The 27,143-nt window shown below is 39.9% G+C and overlaps 1 protein-coding gene across 4 annotated transcripts in view; it reads right to left on the bottom strand.

Annotated features, from left to right (window-relative positions):
• The window catches only part of LOC127418323 (rap guanine nucleotide exchange factor 2-like), a 185,681-nt gene that overhangs the window by 110,717 nt on the left and 47,821 nt on the right, over positions 1-27,143 (bottom strand). For all 4 annotated transcript variants that reach the window (XM_051658872.1, XM_051658875.1, XM_051658874.1 and 1 more), the window contains exons 2-3: positions 10,873-10,943; positions 8,837-8,893 (exon numbers count right to left, since the gene is read on the bottom strand). In XM_051658872.1, coding sequence (XP_051514832.1) covers positions 8,837-8,893; positions 10,873-10,943 — 128 coding nt within the window. The remainder of the gene's footprint in view (positions 1-8,836; positions 8,894-10,872; positions 10,944-27,143) is intronic.

Raw genomic sequence — 27,143 nt, 5'->3', positions numbered from 1 at the left:
AAGCATTGTATAGCATTTCTCTAGAACCACCAAGTTTCTAGAGAAAGCCGTTTCTTTTTTGCCATTTTTGACCTAATATTGACCTTAAAACATGCCAGTCTATTGCATACTGTGGCAACTCAAAAACAAACACACACAATGTTAAGCTTCATTTAACGAACCAAATAACTTTCAGCTGTGTTTGATATAATGGTGTGGCAGTGAGTCTGGCACGAGAGTCTCACGGTGATGCTACTGAGTTTGTGACGCTACACAGTTGTGATAAAGACTTTGTGATGATTAAGAGGCTGTGACTAGGAGCCTGTGACGCTAAAGAGTTTGTGAAGCTGAAGAAGTTACTGTGCCAGTTGTGACTGTGTTATCCCTAAGTTTGTGATTAAAAGCTCACCTGAGACCTGAACCTTCCTGTCCCAGTGACCTCATTCCCTCACACTGGTGCCGAAACCCAGGAATCGAAGTATGCCCCATGGAGTCCTCCCAGATGGCGGAGATCCTCCAGTCCCTCGCCAGCCTGCATCAGTCCAACCAGCAATCCCTGCTTGAGCTATGCCAAGACCAGGAATGACGGTTTTTTGAGATCCTGCGAGCTCAAGCAGAGAACCGGCTCGCAATCCGGAGCATCCTCGGCCAGGAGAGAGAGCAAGCGGCGACCCCGGACCACCGCAGCCAACTGCCTCCCCCCACACTCCTGAAGATGGGCACGGAGGACGATGCCGAGGCCTTCATGGATATATTTAAGAGGACCGTGGAGATCTGGGCCTGGTTGAGTGACCAGTGGGCAGCCAGGGTCCTCCCACTACTGTCCGGGGAAGCCCAGCTTGCGGCCCAACAGTTGCCAGCGGCTAATCTCCTGACCTATGACGACCTCAAAAAGTCCATCCTGCAGCGGGTGGGTCGTAGCCTTGAACCTGGGGAAGACCCACCATTCATTTGCCTTTTCCCAATGGCTCCAAGGCGCGTGCTGGAAATGGCTGCTGGCAGGGAATCGTGACGTCAGGGGAGTGATCGACCAGGTGGTACTGGAACAGCTGATTCACCGACTGCCACAGGGGACAGCGGATTGGGACCAGTGCCACCGCCTGGCGTCGCTGGAGGAAGCCGTCCAGCTTGCAGAGGACCACTTGGTGGTGTACCCGATGGCAGATGAGCCCTCCTCTCTCTCTCTCCCTCTCTTCCCCCTCCCCCTGTGTGTTCCCACCATCCCTCTCACTCTGCTCTCTCCCCAGAGCCCGTTCCTGCCCTGCGGAGGTGGGGAGCTCTGCCACCAAGGCCAGTTCCTTGCCTGAGGAGGTTGACACCGCCCCGTACCTCTACAGTGCCCCGTCGCTCTCCCCCTCAGGTGGAAGTGCCCGCCGATGCAGGTGCGGGCGTGACATCTGGGCTGGTCTGCTGGGGTTACGGGGATCCGGGGCACTTCTGGGATCAATGCCCGATGATGGAGCTGGGGATGGTGGTCCGGATCCCCAACACCATGCATGCTGCCCCAAACTGAGCCGGAGCGTACCGGAAACCGGTAAGAATCAAGGGGGGTACTCACCAAGCATTGCTGGACACAGGTTGTAATCAAACCACAGTCCACCGATGCTTGGTTCAACGCGAGGCATTGGGCACCGCTAAAACGGTGAGGGTGAGGTGTGTGCATGGGGATCTTCACAAATTCCCTATGGTGACCCTGGTGATTAAATTTCGGGGAACAAAACAGAGTGGAGGCCGCGGTTAGTTACCACCTCACCCATCTGCTGATTTTGGGGACTAATTGGCCTGAATTCAGAAACGTATTAAAGGGAATATGCGCGGATGGGCCCTGCACAAGAGTGTGGAGATGTTAAGTGTGCGATGCTCCCGCCCCTCCCATCCTCAGGGGATTTCCCGAAGGGGATTTCCCTCTGGAGCAGTCGTGAGACGAGACGAGACTCTCAAGCACGCCTTCGACCAAGTGAGACTAATTGATGGTCAACCGCTCCGGCCGAGTGTCGCACTTTCATATCCCTATTTTACGATTATAAATGAGCGGTTGTATAGAGTGATGCAGGACACTCAAACAAAATTAGATACAACACAGCTCTTAATACTGCGGAGCAGCTGGGAAATTCTATTCCAGGCGGCTCACTTTAATCCGATGGCGGGACACGTAGGGGAAAGGAAGACACTGAACCGCTTAATAGCCCATTTTTATTGGTCGGGCATTGGCGGCGATGTCCGCAGGTGGTGTGCGGCATGCCGTGAATTTCAGCTGGTGAATCCACCGGCCACCCCAAAAGTGCCATTGCACCCCCTTCCATTGATCGAGGTCCCCTTTGAGAGAATTGGCATGGACCTCGTCGGGCCATTAGAGCGGTCAGCACGCGGACATTGCTTTGTATTAGTCCTAGTGGATTATACATTGCGATATCCAGAAGCAGTGCCTCTGCGCAGCATCTCAGCACGTAGTGTTGCGGAGGCACTCTTCAAGATAATTCTGAAAGAAATCCTCACCAACCAGGGCACAACTTTTATGTCACGGGCACTACACAAGCTTTACGAATTATTGGGCATTAAGGCGATACGCACCAGTGTCTATCACCCACAGACAGACGGCCTGGTGGAGCGTTTTAATAAAACCCTTAAGAACATGATTCGTAAGTTCGTGCACGAGGATTTTAGGAATAGGGATAAATGGCTTGACCCCCTGTTATTTGCAGTACAAGAGGTTCTGCAAGCCTCCACTGGATTTTCCCTGTTCGAGCTGCTGTATGGGCGGCGTCAGCGCGGGGTGCTTGACGTCATCCGCGAAGCCTGGGAAGAGGGACCGTCAGATAGCAAGGATAAAATTCAGTACGTTCTTGATCTTAGAGCAAAACTCCACACCTTGGGACGACTAACATAGGAGAATTTGCTCCAAGCTCAAGAACGGCAGAGCCGACTGTATAACAGGGGTGCTCAACTGCGGGAATTCACACCGGAAGATAAGGTACTTGTGTTACTACCCACGTCGAGCTCAAAATTATTCACCAAATGGCAAGGTCCATTTGAGGTCACACGACGAGTGGGGGATCTCGATTATGAGGTAAAGCGAACCGATAGAGGGGGCGCACGTCAAATATATCACCTCAACCTCCTGAAATTGTGGAGGGAGGTGGTCCCTGTGACATTGGCTACGGTAGTTCTGGAGAGGGCGTAGCTCGGGCCGAGGTGAATACAAAACCTATTCATAACACCCCGATCACTTGCGGAGACCACCTCTCACCATACCAGCTCGCAGGGGTTGCCAACTTGCAACAAGAATTTGCAGATGTGTTCTCCCCTCTACTGGGTCGTACAAACCTCATCCAGCACCACATGGAGACCGAACCGGGAGTGGTGGTACATAGCCGTCCCTATCGCACAAAAATAAAATAGTTCGGGATGAATTGGATGCGATGCTTGATATGGGGGTAATGGAGGAATCCCATAGAGATTGGTCAAGCCTGGTTGTTCTGGTGCCTAAGAGCTACGGGTCCGTACGGTTCTGTGTGGATTATAGAAAAGTCAACACGGTGTCTAAATTTGATGCGTGCCCGATGCCCCACATTGATGAGTTGCTCGATCGGTTAGTTACTGTTCGATTTTATTCGACATTGGATTTGACAAAGGGTTATTGGCAGATCCCCTTGACACCAATTTCCCGCAAAAACAGCCTTCTCCACGCCGTTTGGATTGCACCAATTTGTGACACTTCTGTTCGGTTTGTTTGGGGCCCCAGCCAAGTTTCAGCGTCTCATGGACTGAATCCTCAGACCACATTCGGCTCATGCCGCTGCCAATCTAGACGATATTATCATTTACAGTAATGATTGGCAGTGGCACATGCAGCATCTGAAGGCGGTCCTGAGATCGCTGCGGCGGGCGGGACTCACAGCAAACCCAAAGAAGTGCGTATCTTCGGTTCCACTTGGGTCATGGGCAGGTGCATCCCCAAATTGACATGACTGCGGTGATTGCGACCTGCCCGTGACCCAAGACCAAAAAAGGGGGTGAGACAGTTCCTGGGGATGGCTGGCTATTACAGGAGGTTTGTACCTAATTATTCGGACGTCACCAGCCTGTTGACTGATCTCACTTAAAAGGGGGCTCCAGACCCGGTCCAGTGGACGGAGCAGTGCCAACAGGCGTTAACGCATATTAAAGCCACACTTTGCGGGGGGTGGAGGGGGAGGAGCACCCGGTGCTGTACATCAGCCGCAAGCTCTCCTTGAGGGAGACCAAGTACAGCACTGTGGAAAAAGAATGTCTGGCCATCAAGTGGGCGGTCCTCACCCTCAGCTACTACCTGCTGGGGCGGGCCTTCACCCTCTGCTCGGACCATGCCCCACTCCAATGGCTCCACCGCATGAAGGATACCAACATTTCTGTCCACAGAACTGCCGCACACTGGATGTTTTTTGTTTTTGGCACCATTCAGAGTAATTTATAGAGACTGTTGTGTGTGAAAATCCCAGGAGATCAGCAGTTACAGAAATACTCAAACTAGCCCATCTGACACCAACAATCTTCCATGCGATCATCTAATCAGCCAATTGTGTGGCAGCAGTGCAGTGCATAAAATCATGCAGATAAAGGTCAGGAGCTTCAGTTAAGGTTCACATCAACCATCAGAATGGGGAAAAATGTGATCTCAATGATTTGGACCGTGGCATGATTGTTGGTGCAAGATGGGCTGGTTTGAGTATTTCTGTAACTGCTGATCTCCTGGGATTTTCACGCACAACAGTCTCTAGAATATACTCTGAATGGTGCCAAAAACATCCAGTAAGCAGCAGTTCTGTGGATGGAAATGCCTTGTTGATGAGAGAGGTCAACAGAGAATGGCCAGACTGGTTAGAACGGGCAAAGTCTACAGTAACTCAGATAGAGGTCGACTGATAGTGGATTTTACAGATAACTATAACTAAGTTGGGCAGTGCCTGCCAATAACCGATTAATCAACCGATAGTTTTTAAAATTGATACTGAATGAAAAAAATAACACTCAATGTAAAATAATGCTGAACTTTATTACAAAAATAAACAGTACTGACTGAACCATGAGAATGTACTGTACTTTTTTAAATGAAATAAATATATAAATATTAATATACATGAACTAATATTCAAATTTTAAAGTCAGCTGATTTTTAAATTGACGTTATTTCCTTAGTTCACAAGACGGCACAATAAACGCTTCAGTAGGCAGTTCACATGGTGTTACACTTGCACTGATGCCACAGTATACTACCCCAGACTCAAGCTATAATAACAGCGAAATAACACATTGTTTTTCATTCATTACAGTTGTATGCAGTGTAGCAATATTCACAGATAGCAGTGGTATTCGGCTGAACTCGGTGGTGAAGCAGCTCAGACTATGAGCCCAAGCCAGGGGCTGTTCAATCAGATGGAACACAACAGAATGGAACAGAACGCAAGAATATTGAGACATATATTTCCAAGTTGAACATCTTTCCTGACAAAGGATTTAAACAACTCACTGCTTGATCTGAGAAACACTTAAAAGAGAGCAAGACGCAACAACCAAAGACCTCCACCAACTGTAAGGGGCTGTTCACACCGAACGCTTTTGCAACCATCCATTTGTTTTTCTATGTAAACGTGTGCTAGACGAACATCTTTGTTTCGCTTTGTTTTTGTTTATTCAGCGTCTTGTGCAGGAACACTGTTTTTTAAGATGATGTGTCTAATTAAAAATAACTTTATAAAGCATCTTGAGACACCTGCTTTCTGTTAAACTGTATTTGTTGCACTGTGTCTAGCCTTTTTTAGCACAAAAATGTGATCGATCTGAAGTCATCATATTACAGTGAGGATAATTTTTTTAAATTGAAATCAGGCATTTCTGATTTGTTTATACGTTTCTCTTGGCTGCATGAAGACATTAATTTGTTTTCTCACAACACTAGCTTTAAATATGCAACTTAGCTGGCTAACGAATGCATAAACGTGATCAGCTGGATATAAACTAATGCAAACAGATGGTAACAATTGTTATATTAAAACATTTGGGTAGGACTTGGGTATATTTTTGTCACATTGTTATAACCGCTTGAGGTTAGCTTTAATGTTAGTGCCCTCTCAGCCTTGTCGGCAAACATACTGCTGTTCTCTACAAATGCAGCATCTAGTGAACAAATGAATTACTTTATAATGATATGACAACGTCTCCTGTAGTGTCCTGTATACATAACTCTTCATTGTTGATGTTTTAAATCTGCATCTGAAGTGTTCCGCTCCATGTTGTCTCACGTGTCAAAACAAACACCACAAGGCATCAGAGGCCGCTCTCATACTGTATAATGATAGCGGACTATTCCCAGCCACTCCAGCACTGGACGCAACTGGGAAAAACTAACGGTGTGGATTTTTGCCGATAACCGATATTTCCAGAAATCTGTTATCGGTTGGTAAAACCCGATACATCGGTCGACCTCTAAACTCATAACCGCTCTGTACAATTGTGGTGAGAAGAATATAATCTCAGAATGCTATTCTGAGAAGTGGGTTGGTGCTGTATATATATATATATGTAGTATATAAACAGCTCTGAAAAAAATAATAATAAGAGACCACTGCAAAATTATCAGTTTCTCTGGATTTACTATTTATAGGTATGTGTTTGAGTAAAATTAACATTTTTGTTTTGTTCTATAAAGTACTGACAACATTTCCCTCAATTTCCAATAAACATATTGTCATTTACAGCATGTTTTCACTGCGAAGAAAACCAGTTCATATTCATTTTTAAAAAACACAATACTAATGTTTTAACTTAGGAAGAGTTCAGAAATCAATATTTGGTGGAATAACCCTGATTTTCAATCACAGCTTTCATGTGTCGTGGCATTCTCTCTACCAGTCTTTCACATTGCTGTTGGGTGACTTTATGCCACTCCTTGCGCAAAAATTCAAGCAGCTCGGATTTGTTTGATGGCTTATGGTCATCCATCTTCCTCTTGATCACACTGAGGTTTTCAATGGGGTTCAGGTCTGGAGATTGGGCTGGCCATGACAGGGTCTTGATCCGGTTTTCCTCGATCCACACCTTGACTGACCTGGCTGTGCGGCATGGAGCATTGTCCTGCTGGAAAAACCAGCAGGACAATGCTGGTTTTGGGGAACATTGTCAGAGCAGAAGGAAGCCAGTTTTCTTCCAGGATAACCTTGTACATGGCTTGATTCATGCATCCTTCACAAATACGAATCTGCCCGATTCCAGCCTTGCTGAAGCACCCCTAGATCATCCTCGATCCTCCACCGAATTTCACAGTGGGTGCGAGACACTGTGGCTTGAAGGCCTCTCTAGGTCTCCATCTAACCATTAGACTACCAGGTGGAGGATCGGTGATGCCTCACAGCCAGGTCAATCAAGGTGTAGATGGAGGACCATTGCATTGCACTGCTGTCACATGATTGGTTGATTAGATAATCGCATGAATAAGTAGATGTATAGGTGTACCTAATAAAGTGGCCAGTGAGTGTATATACAGTAAATATATATAAAGTATTAACGGTATAACATTTTTTATACTGTAATTATTAAGCGTGCGCTGCTCCACACAATCAGTTTCCTTTCTGTGTTAGGATGTGCAGTCGAGTCGAGCGTGCACCTCCTGAGAATTTATATGCCAAATTTAGCCACATAGGGTGGAGAAAAATAAGTTTCGGCCATTGTACAAGGGTGTTGGGGTTGTTCCTGGCAGGCAGCAAATGCCCTAACCCTGGCCCCACCCAAATTGGAGCCTGAGTAGCCTGCCAGGGACAACTCGGGGGAAAAAAAACAAACAAAAAAAACAGACTCTGCGTTAATTGCGTTATTTTTTTGAATGCGTTAAACAAAACATTTTAAATCGCAGAAATTGATGCGTTACTTTTCTGCATATATATACACACACACACACCTACATACCATTTATACGGTATCTTATATATTATTATATAAAATATACGTAGTGACATTTATGTAGATTTTAAATATAAGAAAATATATTTTATAATATATATATTTAGTGAAGATTATGTAGTTTTTTTTTTTTTTTTTTTTTTTTACAAAATATATACATATTTAGTGACGTTTTTTCTAGATTTTTCATGTAGGCTATATTTGATGTATATATATTTGAAGATGTTAGGTAGAATATCATTCAGCTAAACATATTTTGTGATCTACAGAAAAAAATAATGCATGTGTGCAACAACATGAGACGAGTGACAGAATTTTTATTTTTTGGTGGACTACTCCTTTAAGAACAATTATTCTGCTAGTAACTCAGGCAACCCACAAACTAGCTGTTTTTGAAAATATGCATTTTTGCACATCCCTAGTGGGTATGTGTGTGTTGGGCAGGAAATGTTGGCTGCGAGACGTCAGCAGCCCCATGCCAACACTGACTTCAAACAGCGTCCAGAGGATACGAGAAGGGACTTTATAAAACACACTCACCATGCTCTCCAGATGAAGGGCAAATATAAAGTAGGTCAGTGTGTCTTAGATGTTGTAGATCAATAGCTGTCTGTGTATCACCCACAAATCCTGTATTTCTCATACTGCCATTTGCAGCAAAAATACTCTTTATAACACAATAGCAGGCTCATGCAGTGCTTCATTTAACCCTTTTGCCGTAGTGAGTTACACATCTCACTTTTGTAATTTGATAAGAGTTTCTCAAAGTGGCCTATATTTATAGCCGCTTCTGGAGTGGCACAATTTTTTATGATTATTTGTGGTCATGCTAGAAACTGCACATCCTACAAAGGCTACAAAAAAGTAACAGATGTAGACAGAGAATGTGAAGGAAAAATGGATGAAAAAAATGGTTGTTACTCACTAATAGAGCACTTCGTTGGCTTCATGTCTTTCGTAGCGGACTGTTTCACACATTATCCTAAAAAGACAGAGAGAAAGACAACAGTGACATATCCAAAAAAGTTAATACAATAGATGGAAGGCTCAGAAATAAGGATGGCCTGATGGACTGGGGCCTTTTCATGCCTAACATCTCCATTTGTGTTCCACAAAAGAAAAGAAGTCATATGAGTTTGGAAAGACTTGATCAAAGAATTTGAAAATGAACAAATAATTGTAATTTTTTGGTGAACTATCCCTTTAACCTTGTTGCGAGCCTAATCTGGTTTTCTGTGATGAACTGAACATTGTTATTGTGATTTCTGCTTATTTTATTATGTACAAAGTTAAAGTTATCTAGCTGAGTAACATCGATGAGGATTTGTCAAAATTGTGAGAATTTGTTAGAGTCCGTTAGAAGGGTTGAAAATGGTAAACAAATCACATTATGTGTTGTTTCCCTGCAAAAGTGTTTATGAATTTGTAGCAGTCATGGAGTTACATTATAGCTGTACTGTTAGCAACTACCATTGCCTATTACTTTGTGGTGGGGCCAGTGAATTTATTGAAAGGGCAAGTCCAAAACCTGCTGGCCAAACTGGGCTAGCATCAAAAAATCCTTATTGTTAAGTGTTGAGATGGCTCCAAAAGAAGCAACAAACCACATATTTTTGTCTGTGATTATGAAAAGCCAACCAGTTCACAAAACCTGAATCAAATCCACATCTGAAAAGAAAAGAACATGGATTTTAGACCAAAAGCCTTTGGGGTATTCAGAACTGACTGGTATTGTGTTCTTGAAACATAAGCTGCATTTTGTTTAGAACAGTGCAAGGATAAACACAAGCTCTGTTCTTAGTTGTCCTATTTTCTTGTGTTGAAATGTTTTGTTCAGTGGCAATGGACAAAATCATTCTTCAAAAGACATTCTTCAAAAAAGTTCAGCTCTGTTTGAGGATAAAAGGTCAGTTAAATCCATCCAACAGCATTCCTGAAGATGTGTATGGACCACTGAAAGGGTGTTGGAGGGGTCAGGAAGGGTTTGGAATGGCTTCTGGCAAAGCATCATTTTACCCCCAAATATACACATTCACATGTGTATAAACATGATGACGTGAGAACACTGAGAAGGTAGCTATAGCAATTTAAGCGAGTAACTGTTATTGCAAAACCTACTGTTAAATAATTATTCACAAATCAGAAAAAAATCATTCTTGCATAGCAATTAAAGGGAAATTTTCAAGCTTTGTTTTGTAATACAGTTTATACAAAACAAAACAAAAAACACAAAAATGAAAACACAAAACCACTGCAACCAACAGCAATATATACTGTGTAAATAATGTATATACACTGGTGTTTCTTCAACTTCAGGCACTATCAAGTCAAAGGGACCGATTTATCTATTTATTTTTTGTTAAATGAAGGTCACATTAAAAATCGGTTATAATTTATTTTTGGTAGCCTGCTTCTTAAATGCCTCTTACTGTTTTAGACTGTAATATTTTTTAAAAATGATAATTTAAACAAAGAGTGAAATAAACAAACCATCTGAATATTTATTGTGTGAAAATGATTTCTATTAATATTTCAAAAATTACAACTGTCCCACAGTTCACTGTACTATACTACTCCGTTCCCTCTCACCACCGCTGCTATCTGTCTGCACCATAGAAGACAGGCAATCTGCCCAAAAAAAAAAAAAAAAAAACCTTTCTAGAAGTCAGTACGTGTCTAGCGAATAAAATACACCCCACCTTCTAATTTGAATCCACTGATATAAAGTTACAATCTTAAATCTTTATTTATTATTTCACTTAGGACAGCTGTACAAGTTAGGACTGCTACTGCTCCAGGCATACCAACCCAAACACTTACTCTCTCTATCTGCACACATGTCTATCATTCCCACATCTGTACTTATAAACCATCATCCACCACCTGCTTGCCCCAAAGACATGCACGCAATTTATTTTTTATTTTTTTCCATCCATTTGTCAAATCCTTCCATAGTTATACCTCAGCTGGTGTTCCCGGAGATTGGACAGTGCCTCCATTCCATGCAAGTAGGAATATACGATCTCCAAGTCCTGCAGGTAAGAAGAAATAAAGAAAAGATCAAAGGCCATTCATCTGTCATAACACACATTCCCAGAGTTCTCATTGCAGCACTCACATCATCTTTTGACAAGGGAGAGAGGAAACGGTTCTGGTGGAACACCACTGAAATATAAAACAATATTTCTTTATATAACAATAGCACTTATATTAATGCCTCCTGTTCTAACTATTAATAATTATATAGTACATAGCGGGCACAATTCATTCTTACACAGAATAAAAAACTTTCACAGTTGACAGTTTTACTTAATCCTCCCAAGTTCATTTTACTCAATAAATTAATGTAACCAAGGGAACTTAAATTAACTAAGTTGTTTCAACTATAAATAAATAAAAAAAAAAACATCTTGTTGGCTTTACTTAATCCATTTGTGTTGGGACATTTTTTATGCTTGTTTAACTGAAAGTGAGCAGAGGAGTTCTAGTTCCCAACATGCTTTGCATAGGACTCAACAGGGAGAGTAAATATTTAAAAAAATTAAAATAAGTGTTATATAATGTTCTTTTGTTGGTGTTTAATATTTTGTTATGTTGAGATTTAAAAGAATCTCTGTTATGTTGTAGTTTTGAGTTGAGCTTGACCCTAGGTTGAGGACCAGTACATTTTGTGAATTCTTTATTTTGTTTTATCCATTGAGCAATTACTGTGCTAACCATAGCATAGTGACCAAGTTGCACTCAGTAGTGCTTCCCACCAGCATGTATTTAGCATGCTAACATTTCCTGTCACTAGCAAGTGTACCACTAAAAGGGTATCCTTTGAGTTATTTTGGCATGATACATTTTGTTGGGTTTACTTGATTCAGTTAGGTTCCCTCTACTTGAAGTATTCAAGTTGAAATTACATGGTAATTTTAATTTAAGTTAACTAATTTCAAACATGTGGAACCACTATGATTGAACAAGTTCAGCCAAAGATTATTATTTTATAAGAGGGTAGTGATTTCATCCCTCAGATATAAGTATAATTCTTAGGTGTACAATGCAAACAGGCCTTGCAAAATACAACTTAAAAATAAAATAAAAAAAAAAACAGACTCAGGTCCCTAAACAGGTCCTTTCAGCAGAGTCTTGCACAAGTTAGAAGTGGTTCTTCAGACAAACAGTCCACAGTGGATGTATGTAGCTGAGCACACAGTGCATCCTGTCCCCTTCCACATGCACAGGATCACTGACGCCAAAACTGGGCCGCCTTTGTGCTCACAAAAGGCATGCTAGGACAGCCTAGAGGACAAAAGAGGTTCTGTGCTCACACACAGACTCACTTAATCATGAACCGAGAGACCCTGTGCGACAGGGAACACAGCAAACACACAAACACAAATGCAAACACACTGCTCGCTAAACATTTGCTATTTGATAAAGCACAAGACCCTATCCCCTTTGTTTCATCTCTTGTAGGGATATTTTCATTTCATTTATAACCCTCATGTTGTTTCAAACTTTTATGTATAACTTTCTCTCTTCTGTGAAACACAAAAGGAGATATTAGGCAGAATATTAGCCTCAGTCATCATCTTTTGTCAATACAATGAAAATGAATGGTGACTGCGGCCTGACATCTCTTTTTGTGTTACACAGAAATGTAAAGTTATATGGGTTTGGAACATGAAGGTGAGTAAATAAATTTTTATTTATTTATTTATTTTTTTTTTTTTTTATGAGAACTATCCTTTTAAATAGTGTTGAATTGGTCGACAAATAAGAACAGAAAGAGAAAAAAAGTCTGACTTGTATTGGTCATGACTGCATTGAAGACTAGGTCAAAACAAGACAGGTGGTATTTATGGTCATTTGTTTGCAAGCATGCTGAGATTTAGGGGGCAAAGGGGGTCCCCACCAGATGAGAGCGTTTAACTCTCAGGATTAACAGAAAATTATCTTAAATGCAGTCTTAAAGATCCAACTTTGTGGGAGGCCATTCAGAGCAACCAAACACAAATAACCTTTGTCCTAAGGTTACCAAGGACAAGGTCACACTAAGCTGACTGTATTGGAAACCAGTGTTGACCTCCACCTTTTGCAGTATTAAATGAGGCTCATGAATTGAGAACTGCTACCAAAATTTTAATTACATTCGAATTTGAAAGACATTTAAGTTAGGGGGAAAAACATCAGTGATCACCAGATTTTTAAATCAACATTTTCTCCTAAGCCCACAAGAGGGCACAATGAGTAAATATTCAAAAACAGCACCATGTTATATTGTTAATTGCAAAGAACATACCTGCCAGATACAAACGGGACTTTCTGTTTTGAACTTAAATGCATACATTTTATACATATTTGGACACTGCACAAATCCACCACTAGATGTCAGACTGGTGTAGGATTTCATTGATTCAGGTCCAGCTCTTGTCTGCAGCTCTACTGCTACCACTACTGGCAGGATTGAAGCTCTAACATAACACTGTGGCTTTCTTTCTTCCCCCTCAAATATTACTTCTAAATTCAACATGGAAAGAATGTGCAAAATCCCATTTCTTCAGCCCCACTGTCCCCATGAGAAGTTTTTCCTCCTTCCTTCTCTCTTTCTGAAAAATGGGGAGAGTACTGAGACAATTCATTTAATTTCACTTTAATTTCACAAATAAATGCAATCAGAAGACAAGGAATTGCAACCAAAACAGTTGCCTTTCTGATAGGACTGTAATATTGGTCCTGATTGCCACCAGTTCCGACCCGAAAGAGAATCGTCATGGCCCTGTTCAAGCTGGCAACCTGCACCAAGTAGTGGGGGAAATTTTCGGTCTTAGTATAAGGACCATCCATTGATGTGTATATGCTGTGTGCACAGCTATTAAAGAAACATTGATGCGGTGTAATATCAGGGTTTACATATATGATAAATTCTTGATATTCAATAGGCTATTTTGAACAATCATCTAATCTAAAGAAATCATCGCCATCACAACTGCATTATTTCCCTCATATTTGTCCAGCAACTTTTAACTGAACAACTGAACTTGATTGTCATCTAAAATTAATTTTAGCGTCATAATTCAATTGACATTTTCTGAAGAAGCTCAGCAAATGCGATCTGAGGTAAAGAGGGTTAGATTTCAAATATTTAAAAGTTTTCAAATGTTCAAAAGCTAGCTTTCTGAAAGTGAACTAAGCATTGGACAAATAGTTCTGATAGTTTATAGTCTTGAAAAAGTGCAGAACATTCTGAGAATGTAATTCAGCCAACTTGTTTCATCTACAGAACAGGGTAAGACTAATTTAAGTTTGTGAAAAGAAAAGGCAATTTTATTAATAATAATTAAATAATATTATTTTTCGTTTGGTAATATATTTTTTTTAATATAATGCTTTTTTCGTTTGGTAATTTATTTAATTTAATGCAGGGAATTTTGCCAGCATTTTTTTCAAAAGTAAGCTTAACAATAATTTTATAGAACTGGGCTACGTTAGAGTTCCAAAAAAGCACACTGATGCTTTTCTCCGAGTATTGTGTATTTATTTTTTATTTAAAACTTCTTTGTTCACAGAAATGATATGTTGTTTTTTTTTTGTTTTTTTGTATTTTGGGCTAATTCCATGACTGCCGTCTATTATTTTGAATGGTGTGGAAAAGCAACTTTAATAAATAAACAGATGGTTATCATGATCAAATTAATCACAAACAGTGGCCATTCATTTGTTCTCCGTGTACTTGTCGATGACAGGTGTATGATACTACATATTTGTGTTGGCACTCCTGGAAGTGTCATGACGCAGATGTGTTTGCAGCATCAGATCTGTGCTGGTATGCCGTTAAGACCAATCCATAATAGTGTGAGTAATGCTTCACATACAATAGATTGGTTTTCAAGGATGTATACCTTGTCGTCTTGATTAACACAAGCTAACATTTGGGGTAAATTCTGTCATATGACTCTATATTTTTGCGTTAATGCCAATTTTCTCGACAAAAAGTGTTTCTAAACCAGTTTTTTCATTTGGAAGTTAAACGGAAAAATTTTATGTCAACACTTGTGAAATTTTAGCAATAATTTGCGTTTCCATCAGCTGTATAGGTAAACTTTTTGATGCACTACGCATTTTGTTGCAAATAAACCCTTGGATAGAAATGTAGTTTGTGTGTCAAGAGGATTTTGACAGAGCAAATCTTTTACATTATATTTGAATTATTTGTCTGGTATATGAAGCTTAATTCTCAAAAAGGTTGATTATGTCAGCGCAAACACCTCATTCCACTAAAATCACAAATCACATTTCACAAAATCATTTTTTTTGTGATATTTTACGCTTTCTATTAGATAAATAATGTTTAAATGTCAACAAATGCATTGTGCTCTCTCAAGTTATATTAATATATTTGAATGTATGTTGGGGCAAAATTAAGTCTACAGAAAAGTAACAGGAATTAGTTTTTCAGTTTAATTTGACATTACAAGCATTTTTCCCAAGGTCATGAAACTACAAGTTATTTCTAAAAAAAAAAAAAAGACAAATAAAAAGGAAACTTTAAATTGTCCTTGAACAGTTCATTTCTTGATAGAGTTTTTATTTTTTATTTTTTTTAATATTATTATAATTCAACACAATCTCATGGCGAAATCGTAAGGATTCGTACAATTTAATTCGTATGATTTGACGCTTCCACATTTCACATCCGGGCATTTGCGCATGATCTAATCGTATGAATTCATACAAACAAAATTGTACGACATCATACGAAACTGAAAACTCGTAAAATATGTCAGACTTTTCGTGAAATCGGGTTGAATTATTATTATTTATGGAACTGTTCATCACTTTAAAAAAATGGAAAAATACGATGGTAAAAATATTGACACAAACACTGGGGACTCCAGGGGACTAAAAAAAAAGTTACAATCTTAAAAAATATATGTATGAAAATGAAGACAAAACACTTATTTCCATATATTTTGTTTTCATCAAATTGTGCATACTTGCTAATATAACAAGAAAAAGTTGGAAACAAGTGGAGAGGACAGGCCAAAAAATGTATCCTGATGAATTAATAACAATAATGCTTGTTGGTAACGTGCAATTAAAATTATCAATATGCATATACTGTACAGACACAAATGGCACCCATATTATTGTCCCACTGTTACTGTGAATCATACTTTACTCAGAGTACATCATACAACAACAGTCAGTACTGACATAATAAAACAACATTGTTCAGCTATGAAGGAAAGCGAGAGCATCAGTTTCAGCATGGGTGTAATAACCGTCCCCATGCTGGTGTTGAATCGTTCGCACATCACTGAGTGGGCACTGTTTACATTGCATTGTTTACAACACAGAATATGAAAGCTGACCTGATAATCTGAGGTATTAGCACTACAATAACCACCACTCGTTTTTCAAAAGGCAGGGCCTCTGGCATGGTTTTCCGACAGATGCTGTGTTGAACAGCACTCGGTTTCCACTCTCACTTTTTTTCTCTCTCTGTACATTGTGACTGCTTCCTCCCAGAGTGCTTTGTGACAAAGGGACCATTGTGTTTTGTGATTGGTCAAACACAATATGTGAAGCCTAAGGCAATCAGCCATCGCTGGTTATGCAACTCCCGCAGGAGTCAGGGGGTGCCGTGGTAACAAACACCGCTGAGACCACGTATGTACTGTGTGTAGAGTACTGATGATGAAACCGGTGAGTTATGCAAACAAGAGTAGTTGTTCAACAGCGGCCTTGATTCCAGCCTTTGAAACAGTCACTAAGCAAAGCCATTCGATGCATTCTGCACACATCATAAAGGAAGTAAATAAGAGTCCTTGTTGTAACACCTTTACTAAGACAGAGAGACTATATGGGTGTTTTTTTCAACTTCAAGCATTTTCAGCACTGTGAACTTCTAGAAAGTGGAGTCTTGTTAAAACATTTTTGACACTAACATTTTTTTTTTTTTTTGTCTACTAACAATGCCAAACAGAGCAAATGCAAAACCAAAACAGCCTCAGTCACCATTCACTTTTACTGTAAAAAAAATAAAAAATAAAAATGAAAGTTATACTGATATGGAACAACATAAAGGTGAGTAAATATGGGTTATTGATGACAAATTTGTAAATTTTGGGTGACCTATTCCTTTAACATTGCAAGTGAAAATCAGGCAACCTGCAAAGCCAATTCACCACAGCAAATTATTTAACTAGAAAAAAAAAAAGTTTTCTTTGTCATCTTATAGCATGCACCAGCTGATGACATTGTGCAGTACCAGCACATCACAGTTGTATACCTATATGTTATTCTAATATATTGGCATTAATCCTGCATTGTATTATCCAAGGCAAAATTAACCTTGCTTCAGGCTAAAATTCTTCTTTAGCTGCATTCGATACTTAAAATCACTTGATAACTGTGTCTCCCAACATTTTGAATGCCATCCAGTACGGTGCATCTTGAATGGGTCAAGAGGCTCTTCACATTCCTCTCAAAGCATCACTGTGACCATGGCAACCTGCAGTCGAAGTATCTACATGATCAGTGGCTATAATTTCCCTCTATAATAAACAGTACAGCAATCAGCAGCTTAAGCAGGTTCAGTTCAATCGAGGACAATCATTCCAGCATTGAGCTGAATTGTTATGCTGGCATAGTAACTGGCATTAAGTCCTTAACCAGAGTAGTTAGAGAGGTCTAGAACAGTGCTTATCTGATGTGTATCCACACTGTTAAATAATCAACTGTAGACACCAGACAGAATCAACCTCATATTAACGCAATGCTCTTTATGGATAATGTCCATAAATGGAGACACTTCAATGGACTAGTGTTTGATATCATCGTCCATTACAATCCTGTCAACACAAAACAGATGGTCTGCAGACCTTAACCCTTTTGTGGTGTTCATTTTGTGCTAACACATTTTGTGCTCCTGGTCAAAAATGACCGGCCCACTAAGATTGTTTATAAATCTCTCATATTGCATATCTAATCACATATTGCATTAGATCTTTTTTATCAACTTCGTATTTAGTAATTATGTTTTGTACTCCTTTTTTTGAACATATTTAAAAATATACATATTTTTGTTGATAGAATTATTCATTGAACTGAGCTTTAACCGGGCCAGTGGTTTTTCCACATTTTGTTATGTTACAGCCTTATTCCAAAATGGATTAAATTCATTATTTTCCTCAAAATTCTACAAACAATACCCCATAATGACAACGTGAAAGAAGTTTGTTTGAAATCTTTGCAAATTTATAAAAAAAAAAAAATCACATGTACATAAGTATTCACAGCCTTTGCCATGACACTCAAAATTGAGCTCAGGTGCATCCTGTTTCCACTGATCATCCTTGAGATGTTTCTACAACTTGATTGGAGTCCACCTGTGGTAAATTCAGTTGATTGGACATGATTTGGAAAGGTACACACCTGTCTATATAAGGTCCCACAGTTAACAGTGCATGTCAAAGCACAAACCAAGCCATGAAGTCCAAGGAATTGTCTGTAGACCTCCGAGACAGGATTGTATCGAGGCACAGATCTGGGGAAGGGTACAGAAAAATTTCTGCAGCATTGAAGGTCCCAATGAGCACAGTGGCCTCCATCATCCGTAAATGGAAGAATGGAAGTGTGTGTGTGTGTGTGTGTGTGTGTGTGTGTGTGTGTGTGTGTGTGTGTGAGTGTGTGTGAGTGTGTGTGAGAGAGAGAGAGAGAGAGAGAGAGAGAGAGAGAGAGTTAGGAATGGGTGATTAATCAAATTTTATTTTCAATTACGATTTTGGCTTCCAGCGATTATGAAAACAAGATAATCGAGATAAAACTATTATTGTGCTGCATTCCGTTTCACGTTATATATTTAAAGCATCCTTTATTAAAGTTCAAATAATAAGGAAGTGGGTTATGAATATAAACTCCGAAACTGGCATTTCTCTGTGTGACGCGGGTCTATGAGTATGAGGAAGAGATTGAATCTTCTCCCGGCTGATGCACACTCTGACACGGGATGCTCATCACTCATGCACGTTTGCTGCAGCTAGATTATTACGTGATGGCTCGCGAAGTAGTAAATCATAATATATGTGTCACGTTCACTGTGTGTATCTTATCATGAAGAAAATCAGTGATACGCAGCTCTATTAAGAAGAGAGTCTGTTTTTTGCGTGTTAAAGATGGATCAAAGTGAACATAAAGGTGAGAGAGTGTAGTCTTAGCCCATTATACACTGGAACAAAATCTTTTGATTAAAAAAAAAGTTTTGATTAGTCTTTTTTGGCTTGTTTTCCAAAATAATATCTGAAACACTTTTAAAACAATGTACATTTACTTTAGGAGCTATACTGCACAAGAAAAACAATTTTTAGTATTGGAGAATGTTGAATACAGTTTTAATCAGGTCTCTGCATTAACGCTTGTCTGGGACAAGTGGATTTTTGAAGGGGCAAGTGAAAGAGAATTTTATTTGCCCAACCAATTAAAACGACTGATTAAAATGACAATAACTAAAAAATAACCGGCTTTACTGATGGACAGGCAGCATATGTGTGTGTGCTGAACCTACACGTGTGTTCCGAAAATGCTCGTGCCTGAACGGTCAAATAAATGTAAAAATTCCGCCAAAATGCCCATCTTGGTGAGGTATTCATGTACACAGAGAGTGATGTCTAAAGTGAACTTAAACAGCGGAGAAAAAAGCGGATTTGTATTAAAATGTCGGACTTGTAAGCTAATAGACCTGCTGCTGTCTAGTGTGTCATTATAATAAACAACCAAACGAGAAAACACTCACTGCTCTTGACTGAGTAACTTTAGTAACTTTAAAAAGTATTACTGGATTATAATCATACAGTGAAGACCAGTAGTAGTTTTATGTTGTATTTCATTCTGAATGTTTACATGAATACTTGATAGCCAACTGCTGTTAAAAACTTTTTAAACTGTTAAAAAAAGCACAGAATTTTCTTAATTTTTATTTTTTGTTCTTTTATTTTATTTTTTATCTATTTCTATTCATTGCTGTTTTTTTTATTGTTATTTTATTACTGACTGTCTCTAATAATTACTTAAGAACTTGAAACCACTACCGACTACTGAAATTTTGGTATTGTGATAATTATAGTTTTTATTGAACATGGTAGATCTTGCTGCAATAACATGATGAAAAAGTAGATCTCATTCCATAGAAGTGTGAGCATCCATGATGTTAATGATGGCGATGGAGGCTTTTTTTATTTGACTACCATACGTAACATAATGATCATATGACAATAGCCTCCTCCCCTACCAGTGCAGTTTACATTTCAAGTTCAAAGAAATCCACTGTTAAAAAGAATTAAAAGAAAATAAAAATTTTTTTTTCAATAAATGCATGATGTTTCCAAAGTCAATGAGTAATCGTGTTAAATAATCGTGATCTCAATATTGACCAAAATAATAGTGTATGATGAGGAGGAGGGTGGGGCCGGGCCGTGACCATGCATGCCTGGACCCAATCGGGCTAATCAGCCAAGGAGAGGGATAAATGGAGCTGGATGCAGCAGTTCGGGAGAGAGAGACCCACACGCAGCTGCCGTGTGCGTTTATGTATTTTTACGTTTTCATTAAACATTATTTTGACTGTTCAGCCAGTTCCCGCCTCCTCCTTGCCCATTTTAAACTTGTTACATAGTGATTATGATTTTTGCCATAATCGAGCAGCCCTAGTGTGAGTGTGCAGGTGTGTGTTGTGTGTTGTGTGTGTGCACATATCCGAGGACTTTGTGTGTGCAAACACACAGTCACATATGTGCTCATCTACAGAATTGGGATGCTCCTGAACACTTAATATTTTTGCATTTTGTAATCTAATCCATTTATTTCCAGTGGCTGGTCATTTTTGACCGGGAACACAACTAGTGAAAAAGTGAAATAAAACCAATAAAATGTAAAGAAAATGGTCAAATTTGTGAGTGTTTTCAGATACCACATGTGAACAATGTCAAGAAATTATACTCCAATTGGATTTGGATTAAGTAAAATAAATAAATAAATTTTAAATTGTTCATGTCAAAATGAGCGGAAAACAACTTAAAGAGTAAGATTAAGCCATGGCACGAATTAACAAACTACAGACAATAGTCCATACAAAAGCACTGCTTTAGTTTGAAAATATTAAGTGTACTGGACATCACAATCAATACGCTGTGCTGAGATGCCTTAAAATGCTGTCTACGTAGGCAGCTCATTAGGTTTTGGAATTTGTTTGATTGCTCCCAGAATAAATCCATGCCTCAAGCAATGTATCCCTAAAAATATATATCAAACACAAGCGATGACACAGCAGCTTTTTTGGAGAGTGTGGAATTGTTGAAGCAGCAGAGGCACTGAACTTTTTTTTCCATATTTTAACACAGCTAAATAGAAGACCACAGTTTGATCATACGTTTCCAGGTCACATCACACCTCTGTTCCAAATCACAATGTCTCATAATGCAATGTGTTGCATGGGTTGCAATTTTCCAACAAACTATATTTTAAAATGGATTTTCTGTCAACAAAACTTCACCACAAAAGTTGCCATTTTGTTGTCATCTCTGTAAATGCCCATGTTAGAAGATATTTCCCATTTATGTGCCATGACCTCAGGTATTTAAAAGAATAGTTCACCCAAAAACAGAAATTGTCATCATTTAACGATTTAACGATCCAAAAACAACCAAGAAGGACACATTGTGCGCGTCCTGATGTTCAGCCTTGATCTTTAATGACCTTTAATCTTTCTTTCACAGTTCTGGTAAATGTTAGCAGGGGTCCCATTGTACACAGATCCCATGACAGAGGCAGGGCTGTGCAGCTTGTAGCCATGGTGAGATTCCTGAGATGATAGCCACATGATGACATGTGAGGGTCTGTCTATTGAAAATGAGATTTATAAAGGAATACCTCTCTGCTCCACATTAATCAATAACCTACTTCTTTATAAGACAGAAACCTTTTATTATGAAAACCTTTACTGTAAACTATGACGATCCATTGTAAAAATACTAATTATTGCATGTTTAAAACTATGATAATCTAAACAAAGAGTGAAATAAACAGAAATCATTTCAATATTTACTGTACGAAAAATATTTATGACAAAAATTATGACTTGCATCATAGCAAGATAAAGTTTTCGTCCATTATATTCCAAAAAAATATTATGTAATTTCCTTCAGTGTCATTTCCACCACAGAATTCTATTAAACATAATACAGAATTTGAGATGTGCTGGAAATGACACCATAATGGGAACTTTTTGTCATGACTTTTATATATATATATATATATAAAAATAAAATAATAAAAAAAAAAAAAGACAAATCTCCTGTGATGCATATACACTGTTGGACATTGTTAGAAGACCAGTTAAAAAAGTGTTAAAGGGTAAGGTCACGCAAACATTTTAAATTCTCATAATTTAATCACCCTCATGCCATCTCAGATGTGTTTGACTTTCTTCTGCAGAACACAAATGAAGATTTTTAGAAGAATATTTCAGCTCTGTAGGTCCATACAATGCAAGTGAATGTTGGCTAGAACTTTGAAGTTCCAAAAAGCAGATAAAGGCAGCATAAAAATATTCCATATATACAGTTAAAAAGGAGTTATATTTTGGTCTGTTCTCACTCAAAACCAACTGGATCGTTTCAGAGGACAAAACCTCTGGAGTCTTATGGTTTATTTTTATGCTGACTTAATCTGCTTTTTGGAGTTTCAAAGGCCTGGCCATCATTCACTTACATTATATGGACCTAGAGAGCTAAAATGTTCTTCTAAAATTTCAGGGTTTTTTTGCAGATAGTGGCATTCTGAAACTTCCATATGACGCTTAAGGGATTAAGAGAAAGGTTTAACACACCTGGGTTTCTCCTGGAGAATGTGGCTTACATGGTAGTGTCAAATGTTTCAGAGGAGTGTGCATGAGCGTGAACAGACCGGGACAACAAATGTTATAGGATGGAGCCCAACAAGTCAACACAGCGGAAAGAATTCAACATTTCTGGGAGTCCAGTGGGAAAATCACAAACTTTAAACTATACCCAATTATACACACCAATGTAAAATATCAACCGTCCCTCATGTTTGCGTATATGCACTCATTTATTGGGGGAATCCCAGAGTTTTACGTAAGAGGGAAACCCCACTATTGCAGCGCAATTCCACTGCAGGTCGAGATGGAAAGCGAAGGAAACAAACACATCAATAACTCCGGAATATCTGGAAATAAAGTGAAGCAACGGAGAATAAACCAGCAAAGTCTTCCTCGGATGCCATGTTTGTTATTTACACAGGCTTTGCAGGAAAATTACATTTCTGTGGAGAAAGCTGCTTACTGACCGAGCCACATGTATGCATGAGGTATTCGTGTCAGTAGCAAAAATGCTGCTAATAAATTTCATTACTTAGGTTTAACCCAAGTATAAGCAATAATTGTTACGATTTAGCAAGCATCACTAATCATTATTCTATTTTGAATCTTGTTAAATTGAGCAGAACAATATGTAGTTACACAATAAATACATTGTATTGTATGTATTTTAATTTTAGTACAAAGTAGTTAAAGACTAAAGTAGTTAAATAGAGGAAAAACCTGCTAACAATTAGCAAGGGAAGCAAACAGATCCAGGCGAAAGAAAAAGTTGCTTGAACATTTTAATTAGCCCCAAGTGATTTGTCAGTGAGACAGCCAAAGTGACCTGCAATTTCATGCATGGCTCTCTAAAGAGGGTGTTGCTGATATTTATACGCACAATCATCTCATCTCAAGCAGTATGGCAACATTCCCAGCACTTCATCCAAAGCGGAAATTATTGGACTACATGGCAAAGAATACTGCAAAAAATAAGAACAAAGGGATATGAAGCACGTCTGAAGCTTCATGACCAGACAGTTATGTTAATGTGAGAGGTCCAGCATGCATTGTTAAGCCAGGTCAGCAGTATAACCACCACGAGGGCACGTGCCAAACTATAGATCACTCACTGTGGCATTTGAGAGCATGTGTCAATGTCTTCCTTGTGCCAACTGTGCTTGAGCGTGTGTTTATTCTCACTGCATTGTCCTTGAGACCCCAATGACAGCGTGGCCCTTAAGGGTATTTTTATCCGTAGAACAGCACATGGTACCAGATGGAGTCTTTGCAAACGAAAACAAGGTCACCAGCAGTAGCAACTGAACATACAGTCGCAGATAGCCGTCTTTGTCCCAACTGTACAGGATATGGTCACAACCTACTGTCAAATTCTCAAAATATATTCAATAATGTGAAGACCGCATGATCCACTTACTTAGTAGCAGTTACTTACTAGTGATGGAGAAATCAAATATTTGCAATGTTTTTTGCTGGTGATATAAAATTAAGCAACACTTTGAATACTGCAATTATTTCAACCTAGTCTAATAGAATAAACATTACTATAGACCATTTCAAGTATGTAAACAATAACAAAAGGAATTGGAATGCTACTGACCTTGAAGCATTTCCGGTATCATTACCGGAACCTTTAAATAAGGCTCCGAGTTAACATATTTTCTCAAAGAACATGAAACATTTAAATGAAGTGATTTATCCAGACGGGTTGTTGGTACTCTGAGTGTCTACGCAATAGAGGCGATGAAATTATATTGTAGTTTAGATGCTCACAACTATTTCCTCAGCGGAGAGATCGAGAATGTTAGATCACTCCTATTATAATCAATGAAGGTATCTGTGTGACCTGCGGACAAGGTAAGGATTTATTTTTTTGTGTGTCCCAAATATGTAAGTCATTTGGATAAATGCATCCACTAAATGACTAAATGTAATAGTAAATTACTTGTGCAGCTTCATTCATTTTAATGGGAGCGATCTATAGTCACTTTTAGAGCTCTTCTTATCAAACTTACAATTAGTTGGCATAAATGTTGTTCACCGACCAGACATAAGATGTGTGCTACAGTTGTTACAGGTTCATGCATCCATTTATGGTTGTTTTTTTGGAGATCTAAACACTTTATTTTCCATTAGTTCCAGGCATCCAGGGAGCATCCAGCCACCAAACAAAATGGTCCACATTTTAATAATGACATTTTATGACAATCGTGAAAACGTTAATCGTGTTAGTAACTATCAATTAAGCGTCTCCCACTATTATTTTGAACGAATATGACAACTAGTAGGAAATATTCAAGGAACAAAGACGTCACTTTCTTTAAACCAATGCATAGTCCTTGAAATGGTCTGTAACAAAATTTTTGCAAACTGACTTTTATGTGCCACGTTCTACGTTTCACCACAGATTCCTGGGGTGAAGAGGACTCAAGATGGCGCCGAGTATGGCTGCTGCGTTGCGAGCTCCGACACAACATGGTAGTGTTTTGTTTGTTTTGTTCACAATTCTTATGTATTTTGTCTTGGATGTTGTCTGCCTTATTGTCTACAACAGACAAACACTTTTGGACATTGGTTCAGCAATTTCACACCGTAAACCGGACTTCAAATTCCTCAATGCCGACCCGCTGTTTACAAACACGCAAGCGGAGCCCTTTGTCTGGGCAGTCCAGACGCGGAAACGCAGGAGGAAAAGGGGAAATAGAGCTGGCGTTCTCATCAAAGTAAGACGTCGTGCAAATCGACCCCTGCTACCCAGTATTCTACTGGCAAATGTTCAGTCTCTGGATAACAAGCTCTGCGAGCTGAAAGCGCGGATCTCTTTCCAACGAGAGACGAGGGACTGCTGCATTATCTGCCTAACAGAAACTTGGATGTCTGCGGAGATTCCAGACTCAGTCTTCGAACCCGTGGGGTTCTCCGTGCACCGAGCGGACAGCGAAAGACCTCTCAGGTAAAAGCAGAGGTGGTGGTGTATGTTTTATGATCAACAAATCGTGGTGTGATCAGAGGAACATACATTCTATCAAGTCTTTCTGCTCTCCTGATCTGGAATTTCTCATGCTTCTGTGTCGACCATTCTGGCTACCGAGGAAATTCACAGCGGTCATTATCACAGCTGTGTACATCCCCCCACAAGCCGACACAGACCAGGCAATCAAGGAACTGTATGGGAGTATAAGTGAGCAGGAAACCGCGCACCCTGAGGCCACGTTCATTGTGACCGGGGACTTTAATAAAGCCAGTTTCAAATCAGTCACACCAAAATACCACCAGCACATTAGTTTCAACACACGAGGGGACCAGGCTTTGGACCATTGCTAATCTCCCTTCCGGGATGGCTACAAATCCCTCCCCCGCCCACCATTTGGCAAATCGGACCACTCTTCCATTCTGCTTCTGCCCGCTTACAGGCAGAAACTGAAACAGGAAGCACCCACCCTCAGAACGATCCAGTGCTGGTTGGACCAATCAGACTCTACGCTACAGGACTGTTTTGATCACACGGACTGGGAGATGTTCCGGTCCGCCTCTGATGACGACATCGTGCTTTACGCTGATAGCGTAATGTGTTTCATCAAAAAGTGCGTGGAGGACATCGTTCCGACCAGAACAACACGGATCTATCCGAACCAGAAGCCATGGATAAATAGCGATGTTCACTTGGCACTTAATGTGCAGACCTCCTCTCCCTCAACGTCAGTAAGACAAAGGAGCTTGTGGTGGACTTCAGAAGAAAAGACAGAGAACACAGTCCCATCACCATCAATGGAGCACCAGTGGAGAGAGTCAGCAGCTTCAAGTTCCTGGGTGTCCACATCACTGAGGAACTCACATGGTGCATCCACACTGAAGTCGTTGTGAAGAAGGCTCATCAGCGCCTCTTCTTCCTGAGACAGCTGAGGAAGTTTGGAATGAACCGCCACATCCTCACACGGTTCTACACCTGCACTGTAGAGAGCATCCTGACTGGCTGCATCTCCGCCTGGTACGGCAATAGCACAGCCCACAACCGCAAAGCACTGCAAAGGGTGGTGCGAACTGCCAGACACATCATCGGAGGTGAGCTTCCCTCCCTCCAGGACATATATACCATGCAGTGTGTGAAAAAAGCTCGGAGGATCATCAAAGACTCCAGCCACCTGAGCCATGGGCTGTTCTCACTGCTACCATCAGGCAGGCGGTATCGCAGCATCAGGACCTGCACCAGCCGACTCCATGATAGCTTTTTCCCCCAAGCAATCAGACTTTTGAACTCTTGATCTCCCACGATCAAAATACATCAGCACTGCACTTTATTACCCTTACTCTTATATCTCACACCGGACTGTCATAAATTATATCA

Source organism: Myxocyprinus asiaticus, chromosome 27 (genome assembly GCF_019703515.2).
Source record: "Myxocyprinus asiaticus isolate MX2 ecotype Aquarium Trade chromosome 27, UBuf_Myxa_2, whole genome shotgun sequence".
NCBI lineage: Eukaryota > Metazoa > Chordata > Actinopteri > Cypriniformes > Catostomidae > Myxocyprinus > Myxocyprinus asiaticus.
This window is presented reverse-complemented; position numbering and strand designations above follow the sequence as displayed.